At 40.1% G+C, this 10,593-nt stretch overlaps 1 protein-coding gene across 1 annotated transcript; it reads left to right on the top strand.

The window, feature by feature from the left end:
* Positions 1-9,060: 9,060 nt before the first annotated feature.
* On the top strand, positions 9,061-10,488 carry LOC138206898 (gamma-crystallin S-like). The gene is made up of 3 exons (XM_069163737.1): positions 9,061-9,069; positions 9,523-9,765; positions 10,216-10,488. The coding sequence occupies exons 1-3, from the start codon at positions 9,061-9,063 to the stop codon at positions 10,486-10,488; spliced, it is 525 nt and encodes a 174-aa protein (XP_069019838.1).
* Positions 10,489-10,593: the final 105 nt, after the last annotated feature.

Here is a 10,593-nt window from a genome sequence, read left to right as displayed (position 1 = left end):
GTAGATATGAAAACATTTTCTTCAGCACCAACAACCTGAGAATAAAAATGCTCCTCCAGTTTATCTGCACAGTGCATCAAGTGTATCATCTTTCTTTCTTTGCTGTTGTTGACAGTGTATAGTCATTACAGGCTGTTCCATCAACAACCGTGACTTTGTTCGTTCCCAAGAGGCGTGGACGACCACAGCAGACTAAATACAGACCCGTTTATTATCTTCTGCGTGGACACATGGGAGTACACAACAGGTCATGATGAAAGAAGAAAGGTGTTTAAGGCGTGTATGGAGCAGTGTGACAATGCACTGTGTAAACTGAGGATACATTTAAAACTGTACTCTGTACAAATGGTAGAAAAGAAGAAGAAGAACTTCAACTGTCAAGCTTTAGTCATCATTGTATACCAGTGGGATCACGACTTACAACAATTAAAAGCAGCAGAATTTGTTTACTATTATTTCTATGTTGGTCTTTTTGTGATATATGTGATTAAGTATGCATCTTATAACATGAAGATATTAGAGGAGAAAATCAGTTGTTCCTTCATTAATATGATAATATATGCAGCGAGTTGCTCCAATATATAATCAGATCAGCACATTTATATGGAGAGCCTGCGGTGTAAGTATGTTCCTGCCACTCAGCTACCATGATGAATAATAATGCTCGAAGGCGAGATGAAGACTTTGACTGCAAAGTAGGATTTTTTTTTTCTTTTTGCTGTAAAAGTTGACATAACAGAAGAGGATGTGACGCAAAATGAAGAGATCTGACAGGGGAGGTGGTGCATCATAGCATGACGTCACAAGACACTACATCATATAGTAGTTCATGACATAACGCAGAAGGACGAGTCTGTTGTCACTGGCCCCAGAACACAACCCTCATATACAAACAACATTTTTTACATGTTTTCAGATAAGACAAACAAGAGATAACCTGTCATAACTTGAGCTTTGGAGGTTCTGTTTACCACGTATGGTAACGAGCATTTCCTTCACACAGAAGAAAAATGAAACATCCTGTTTACAGGTGTTTCAACATACAGGTAAAAAGGTTTCTTTGCACTGCCAGAGCTTAAAACATTTCTTTTAAATGTATAATTAAATGAAGCTTAAAAAACAAACAAACGTGAGAAATAAAGTCAATAGCTGCATCAAACTGCACGCTGCGCTGTGTCCTTGGGAAGGCCGTCCACTCTCAGCTCTGTGCGGTTTCCAGTGGTATGACCGTAAAGCCGGCAGCGACACATGAAGCAGAGCCCAAAAGCGACACATGATTATAATAAAACTCCCATGCAAAATTAATAGCTGTTGTTAAAAAAGCCCGTCCAACACAAACAAGAAAAAAAAAAGAAAAAACTACGAGGCGCTCCTGCTAATGAAGAGAGGAAGAATAAGCATCTCAGTCTGCCTCTTTCTACTGTATTTGATGCAATAGGCATCAAGTATGGAGGGCTGTCATACAACTGTCCTGTTAAAGGGGAACTCCATCAACTTCACACATGCAAGTCCATTTACATGAGCACACAGCAGCACTGCTTGTGAAACGAGTTGCATGAAGCAACGTTCACACGAACACTACGAGCAGGAGAAGCAGGTCTTGTAACCGCTGCTTCTTGTTGAGTACTTGCCCGTTGACACAGTCACGTTCCCTTTCTTCCAGAAACACACAGCAAAGCAAGCAGGAAAGTGTGAGACACCACTATCATCGCAAGCTTTATCCTGCTTTCCTCTTCCACTGAGGCCTTCCTGTGTGTTTTCGCTGTCGATTTGTCCGCAGCACTACAGTGTTGGAGAGCAAAAGGCAACTCTTCGTCTTTCGCAGCAAGAAGATAGAAGATAAGGGACCACCATGTAGATTACACTGCTAATAGCCTCCCATCATCGTCCCTTTGGGTGCAGCTGTCCATCCCACGCTGCTTTCGCTAATTTACCCATCAATCCTTTATCATAAAACCGATTTAATGACAACTGAGCGTCAACCAGGCCAAGAAGACCAAAAACACATCTTGAACATTTTCTGGAAAAAGTTGTTTCTCCTTTCACTCTGGGAGAAAGACATCTGAATGTTTTATTTCCCTTCACCACATACCAAACAAGAGCACAATGACAAAGAAATACAGTCGGGTTTGGTCGAATTCAGCTGACAAAGTGCTGAATCAACAATTTGTGATAAATCAGTGGTAAAAATCAAAGTGCATCCTGATAAAACTGCATGTAAACTTGCTCAACATGAAGCACTCTCCTCTCGTTCTCTCAATTTGTGTTTGGTCTGCTTTTAATAAACAAATTTTTGGAATATTTGGGGGTGATGGATGATAATCAGCCTCCTTCATATTTTTTCCACTAACCAGAGCAATATTTAAGTCATTAATGAGGAGACATAAAATGTGGAAGGGGGAGAAAAAAAAGTAGATGGTTGTGGTGTTTAGCAATGTGCACATACAGACATCATGGTGAAGCACACTGGATGTGAAAAGAATCAGATTAAAAGTATTCTGGAGGATTTGGATTCATATTGAGACCAGGACAGGAGCTCCTCAACACTTTTTGGCTTGTGACACTTAAAAAAAAATAATTAAAAAAAAATAAATAATAATAAATCAATATCTAACAAATATTGTATTTTTTAAATCAACTAATGAATTATAAAATGTCAGAATATAGCTTAAATGTGAGACAAATAATCAAAAATGGCAGCGGATACATTTTCTGTTGATCCACTTTGTGTTATAAACAGGGCAACCAAACAGAGACTTTTTTCTCCTGTTTTATTCAAGTTATTTTGGAGTCCTGTGTCCAAAACGACTTCCTGCGAGGTCCAGGTTGAGATGAAGGATTTTCAGCCCTTTAACTGCTCCGATATGAGGACAAAGATCTTAGCCATACGGCGACGGAAAAACCAGAACGGGTTTCTTTCAGGGTCAAACAGTGGAGAGCTCCGAGTCAGCCCACTGACCTCAAACCAAGTGATCATGTGTCTCACTGACGGAGACCAGACCGGAGACAAGAAAGCAAGACGACGGCTGCACCCCCAGAGAAGTTGCGTTATCTATATTTAATATAACAACTCCTGAAAACATTTGTTCCCTGAAAAGTTGGGACAAAAGAGCAACATTACCTAAACTCTTCCTCCAGCGTGGATGTAAACACTCAGCACTTTCCCTTCACGCTCTTATTTTGAAGTTATTTTGGTATCTACTTTAGCTTTTATTCCCGTCTGTTTCACGCAAGGCGATTCTTCATTTTGTTTGACTTTACACCTTTTTTTTTTTTTTTTTAGGAACTGTGACTGAAATAGTGATTTACTGCACTAATATACAACCTTCATATCAATACAGTAAAAGGAGTAAGACTTCAGTACACATTTCTGTTTTTGAAAAGTGTCTCACTCACTCACACACACATAAAACCACTTCAAGCAGCACATTCGGTGGGTGAGCAGCCAAGAGACCACACACTCCCAGCACAGACTCGGTGCACTTTACTAGCGCACATGGAGGCCAAATGTACACTCAGTAGCCTCCGATAGACAAATCGCATAGAAAACTGGCTGCAAAATAATAGGATTCATTAAGGCAGGGTCTAATTTAGAGGCTCTGCTGTGTCTATAAGAACACGTAAAGGGGCCTGTAATGAACTTTCAGGGTTTAAATGAATAGTGAGTTTTCAGAAGGTACTGAAGTGGAATATGATGGTTGTTCATTGGGTCTTTGAGTTCCAAAGAATTCTAGTTTTACTATAATTTAATTCAGCAGAAATGAGGGAGATGTGGTGACACACAAACTTTTTAAGAGGCGTTCAAGGGCAACACAGAAAACATGTAGACAGACAACATAACTGATCAAATGAAATCTATGCGTCCGGCCTGATTATCATCCATAAAGCAACTCCATGCTTTTACTCTGTTGCCTCATTTAAAAGGTGGTGAGCTCTTAACCAAAGAATAGAAAAAACAAACAAACAAGAAAACCACTTCACTACAGATGCATCGCAATCCAACACGAGCGCACAAAGCTCGCTCAAAATGTCAAACGTGAGATTTTTACAGGATATCAACAACAACTTGTGTTTCACCAGGATCTGCTCTGCTTAGAGAATCATGCAGTAAATACAACATATTACACACGAGTGTATCCTCATTCACATCTCTCAGTTTTGATTAAATAATAAAAAAAAAAGAATAAAAAAAAACCACCACTTCAGTTTTCAGAGTTAAAATAAATCAGGTTGTGCTCACAATTTCACAAATAAAGAAAACAGCATCAGTACATGTCATCCTAAATTCTTTATAGAAAGAAAACTCATTTCACATCTCACCAAAAAAACACTTTCATGTGTGAAATAAAAGCCTCCAATAATTATGTATTTCCTTAAATAAAAACAAGACTACAAGGATCAGTTGTTCACTTACAAAATAACAACACATTGTGCTCGTAATGCCTCAGAGTGCACTCTTTATTTTGTCTTCAAAAAGGGATGAGAGGCTTTTACGAAAGCACATTTTTCTGATTCAGGCGGGAATCTAAAGCGTTGGTGTCACTCCACAACAGCCAAGTGTTTACTTTCAAAGTGACAAACCTTTTCCTTCTTTCCTTTTGTAATTAATATCAAAATGTCAAGTGAAATTCCCTGCACATGGTAAACATAAAATCCCTCTTAAAGTCTTTAGTGTCATACTTTTTTCCCTGTTTATGTACAGTAGGAGAAGTAGCCAACATTTTAGCCTATATCAATTATCAGTTTTCAAACATGTCATGAAGACTATCACATAACATGAAGTTATTATTATTTAATTGTTTTTTTTAATCCTTATGTTGTTATACTTTGTTTTCATATTTTACTCAATGGCTAAACTGATGCTGAGGCAGCTACTTCCCAACTTGTTCCAACAGAAGCCCTCCTTCCCTGTGACGCATTTCAATCACATACCTCCAAAATCAATTAAATGCTCATTAATTATTAATAGTTACCTGCAAATGCATCATGTTTTAAATACCGGCTAAATCTGGAAACACTGGTAAATTCAGCACACATAAACAAGTAATTACTTTCTGTATCGTCATCTCAAGGGTCAGCCTTGACAGCTTTAAAGGCCGCGCTTACGTCGCACCTGCCGAGTCGGAGCAGGACAGACGCAGCTGCAGCTAATAACAGTCACCGATTAATGAGCTCCGGTACACTCAGGTGTGCTAAATGAGCCGCTAATACAAGTCAAACGGCACTGATAAAACAGCCTCTATTGTTAATGCTCTGTTACACAGTAAATCAAACGTGGCTCGGGTTATTACCTCCGCCGAAAAGGTGGTGTTTTTACTGCAGTTTGTGCGTCTGTCAGAAGTATTAAATAGCATTAAATAAATCTCAATTTAAAAACTTTACTTTCGGGTGCTGGAGTCGAGATACTGCATCATACTACAACTTTTAATGAAATGAAAATGTTCATATAAAAAGCTGTAAACCTCTCTATTTTTGTAATTATCGTGAGGAATTTGGTTAAGGTTTGGGGCTGGTTTTCATTTACTTTACTGTCATAAAACTGTTGATTTTACACCCAAAGTTCAACTATTATTTGTATATATTGTGTGAAAAGTATGATATCGTACACACAAATATGCATGTTGTCTCCTATGACATTAGTTTTCTATTCCCCTAACTGTAGGTCTAAGCTGCATTAGAAGCTCTCGGTCACTAATGTGTAATAAACTGCTCACCTTTCAGGCCTGTCTGGAGGTTTTAATCATTATCTATCATTTTGTTTTACTTTATAACTCCTTTACCGTGTCAATTTATTAAAGTTCGCTAAGTTTTATTCACATACCTGGAAGTGAAGAACTTATCAGTATAAAATGCTCACTTACTTTTCAAGAAGTCACCGGGGAATAAACTCCATCCATTGGTGAAAACGAGTGAATCCAGCCTGAGAGAGTAATGAATTTCCCAACGTGTCCCGTCCTGACCAAACCCGAGCAAGGAGATGTAAAGACAAGGAGTGATGAGGACGGACTGCTGCTGCCGGCTGAGGAAAGAGCAGTGAAATGACACATGCAGAGGAGAGAGGGAGGGAGACAGGGAGAGAGGGAGGTAGCTGTTAGGGAGGGAAACCCAGAGACAGACTCACATGCATAGAAACATACAGTGTACATTTATTCCTGCTTTCAAATAATCTTCATGTGAAGTGAATGTTTCATATCTGTTGAAGTATTTGGTAGAAGTTGTGAGTGGATGGAGTGAGCCACCTCTTTATTCTTTAAAGCCATACATATAAATGAATAATGTGATTACAGATTTAGAAAGGTTAATTAATTTCCCAGATGCTGTGATATCAGAGAACAGGAGGAGGACAAAAGTGGAAACAGTGTGAGGTTAGAAAAATGTCATCACGGCAGCCGTGTCAGAATTCTTGTATAAAGAGATGCATCTGATCTGTGAATTAAAGACGCTGCACTACACAGAAAAACAGAACATTTTAAAGGTTGCACATGGACAGAAAATGATCGTCAGAGAAGGACAGAGAAGAGAAGCTGATCATTGGTAGGTATAATATCATGAGGAGGTTGAACAGCTCTGCAGAAACTGAACCAAAACAAACCTGAACAAATACTCCTCCTTGGATTGAAAAAAAAAAAAAAAAATCTTAAGTGAAGCCATATTAGGGTAGTTTTTGAAAGCTTTATGCTGTAAATTCACAGCAATATAGGGTGCGCTTACTTGTCTGCAGAAAGTCTGGCGAGACCAGCTCAGCGGGACAGGACTGGGACTACAATGAGAACACAACTGGTCACAGATGAAACAATAATCAGTCAAATACTTCGTGCAAACTTACTTAATAAAAGTAATTGCTGGCTGACGGCTTTTTGTTCACTTACTTTGTTTATATTGCTTAAAGATGACGGAAAAATCTCAATAATTTCAGAATTTACAGTTCCGCTTTTAATCTCAGTAATTCAAGTTTTCTCTCATAATATTGATTTATAATTATAAACTGAATTCTGATTAAACTGAAAAATCTGGCTTTTTTAGTTTATTGTTATTCAACAAAGACTGATTTACAAAAAGGTAACTGAAGACCCTTTAAGTAATCCTCATGCACAGTTTGATTGTGATGTTTCATTATAGCCGACCGTGCTTTTACAGTGCTTATGAGCAGGACTAATGACATGGAAGATATCATCTCCTTGCTTCTAAAGAAAGCAATAAAAACCAGGACTTTCCTGAGAATTTATTTCATATATTATGACCATCCATCACTCACATGTTTGTTTGTGTGTGAGTTTCTCACTGACTGTGTGGTCAGCATTCCTTGATTTATTCTGGATGGAGAAATAGTCACCTATCATTACTACTCAGCCTGTCTGCCTTCCTGTCGCTCCTCCTCTGTGGTTTTTCTGTGCGTGTGTGTGTGTGTGTGTGTGCATGTGTGTGTGTGTGTGTGTGTGTGTGTGTGTGTATGTGTGTGTGTGTGTCTGCCAACACTTGTCTGTCCTACATCAGCCTAAGTATCTTTGACAGCTCACCGCAAGTCGCTCACCATGAGCACAAGGTGTGTATGTATGTGTGTGTGTGTATGTATGTGTGTGTGTGTGTGTGTGTGTCGGTATGTGTAGCAATTAAAGACTGCTTTCACGACGCTCCAGTGAAAACAAACCGGCTCCTATTACCTGTAACAGCAAATATTGATGTTCTGCATTCTTTTATGGCCTAAAACTACCATGTGGAGCTATATAAAGCCTCCTGAGAAGAGGTGTGTGCCTTCAAAATAAAAAACACCAATTACCAAAACCGGTTTTAAAGCAGAATCGGGACTGCCGTGTGTCGAGGTAGATTACAGTTAAATTGGCTGTTTTATTTCATGTAATATTTGTATTTATTGTGTAATTTTCAGGGTTTTTATATATCCCAGTCTTTGCTTGATGAAGACTTCAAGTTTTTCTTGTTTGGTTGGATCAATAATCTAACCCCCCCCCCCCCCCCCCCCCAATATTCAATTTATTATGATGTTAAAACAAAGAAATTAAGCAAACTTTGACATTTGAGACAATCAAAACCATCAATTTTTTTTTTTTTGGATGAAAATGACCCTTAATGATTGATTCTGTCATTTGTTGTAGCTTTTATGTGTTGTAAGCAATATTTGTCACTGGTGAAGTCACACAAAGTTCATCCCACTCAGCAATGAGAGCCTGCATGCCTTTCTCATATAAAACAGGAAACCTTTGCGGAGCTGAGAGGTTTGTTCTTGTCTCGTCACTGTGGAAATGCTGCCTCACTGTGGTGCTACTGTGGTAGTGACACGTGCACCAAAAAACAGTGTCAGCAAAAAAATCTCAATCTTGTAAATAAATTTGTATAAAGAAGCTGCTCTCATTTCTGGACCAAGACACAAACTAGATGAGAGGTTCTATGTTACTTTCAACAAAGTCTCTACTGTCGAGTTCAGCATCTTCCTGCTTGGATGCAGTTCAGAAGTTTCTCAGGTGTTTTCAGGTGCTGAACTAAACTGCAGCTTTACTGTCCTTCCAAGGGAAATATCTGCTGCACTGATTGGTTTCTATTTCTGTCACACACATCTGTATTTCAGTTATGTGTGTGTTTATGTTTAGCTCAGTGCTGCTACTGATGATCAAAGGTTGCTGGTGCACACAGAGTGCTGACGGGGCTTTTTTACTGCGTCAGTGCATGAGAAGTTTTGCATATTATATTTGTATTTATATCTGTGCGTGCGTGTGTGTGTGGTTTGTGAACAGTGTTTACCGTTTTCTGTAAAGAGTTGGTCAGTGGCTGAGGTCTTTATGTGGCGTAATCCCACAGCCTCTTTCTGGAAAACATGAGTAGCAATGGAACCACTGACTCAAATTTTGGATCTCATTCTCATGACAAAGCAATTGTCTCGATTATAGAGGGCTCGGCCGCTATAAAAGAGGGCAATATGAGCGCGCAAACACACACACACACACACACACACACACACATAAACACGCACACACACGTAGTATTTACTTACCATAACACACAGATATTTCAAGGGAGACCAAACGGTGGAGAGGAGCCAGTGTGAAGATGGGCAGGGTGAGTAAAGCTACTGATAGTTTCTTTCTTGTGTTCATCTTCAGGGATAGCAGCTTTCAACATGTGTTCACAATGAATTAAAGGCTAATTTGATGTCTAATGAAATAAACCTGTGATGTAATCACAATAATTTTTGCAGCTGGATCCAATTGTGATAAAAACAACAACACAAAAGCAGCACAAGAAGGAATTTAAAGAGGCTTCTGAGTCTTTTCATAGTTTGCATTTTGTGTCGTGTTAGCTCGCTGCTGAACCAAGAAACCGCTCCGAACTTTGTATTTCTAAACTTATTCATTAGGCAAAATATAACATGCAAAAATGGCAGCTTTGAATACATCTTCCCACTTTGGACGGATCACTAATGCACCAGATTTTAAGAGCCCCTGCACAAGGTTAAATCTTTTCAAGCATGAAACCTTTTCCAGTGACGCCAGTGTTTTCACTCACCAACAGATCATCTTCTACGAGGACAAGCACTACCAGGGTCGCAGGTACGAGTGCGACAGCGACTGCAGTGACTTCCATTCCTACCTGAGCTGCTGCAACTCGGCCCGCGTGGAGAGCGGCACCTGGGTGATCTACGAGAGGCCCAACTACTTGGGTTCCCAGTACGTCCTGACCCGTGGCGAGTACCCCGACTACCAGAGCTGGGTCGGCCTCAACGACAGAGTCAGCTCCTGCAAGATGATTTACTTTGTAAGCAGTCAAACGCACAACATCGGTAGAGGTCAGAGGTCAAATGTACACGATAGTGGTTAGTAAATACATTTAGCTGCTGTGACGATCCGCTTTGGGTTCCTCCATTTTTATACATTTAAAGGGAAATTTAGGGATTTTTAAGGCAAGAGTGAGAATAATTTCCGAAATTATTATTGCCACCAAAAATCCTTCTACAAACATGACTGCAGCATCATTTTGTCCACCAACGAGTCTTACTTACTTACCCAGAAACTTTTCAGTTGTGCCACTTGCTGTGTAATTCTTCTGCCATTTCTTCACTCTTTACAGCCAAATTCTGGATCCCTCTCAGTACACCTCGTCTTCACATTCATATTTTGCACCACATCATCCAGCTGCTCGTCCAAACTCATCCTTCGTGCTCTTTTCTCCCCTCCTCCTCCTCCTCCTCATGTCCTCTCCTGTCAGGCTCCTGGAGATCCTTACAAGATCCAGCTGTACGGTAAAGGGAATTTTTCCGGCCAGGTGTTTGAGTCGAGCGAGGACTGTCCCTCTGTGCTGGAGAAGTTCCACTGGAGAGAGGTGCACTCCTGCAGGGTGCTGGGAGGCTGGTGGGTTTTCTACGAGCATCCCAACTACAAGGGCCGCCAGTACCTGCTGGAGAAGGGCGAGTACCGCAAGCCTGTGGACTGGGGTGCCGTGTGCCCCACCGTGCAGTCCTTCAGACGGCTGACCGAGTAGCTACTGTCCCTGACAGATTGATAGATTGAGATGCAGCTGCAAATGGAGCTACAATAAAACTGAATCACGAGGAGTTTGACAGTACAGCCATGTGTTTTTTTGTGT

This window comes from Embiotoca jacksoni, unplaced genomic scaffold (assembly GCF_022577435.1).
Source record: "Embiotoca jacksoni isolate LCO1_2020_lvr unplaced genomic scaffold, fEmbJac1.0.p SCAF_30, whole genome shotgun sequence".
In the NCBI taxonomy this organism is placed as follows: domain Eukaryota; kingdom Metazoa; phylum Chordata; class Actinopteri; family Embiotocidae; genus Embiotoca; species Embiotoca jacksoni.
The sequence above is the reverse complement of the archived record's forward strand: the minus strand, read 5'-3'. Positions and strand labels throughout refer to the sequence as shown.

Coding starts and splice junctions, on each gene's coding strand:
- LOC138206898 (XM_069163737.1), top strand. Junction 9,766..10,215: donor CCTGCAAGATGATTTACTTT/GTAAGCAGTCAA, acceptor CTCTCCTGTCAG/GCTCCTGGAGATCCTTACAA.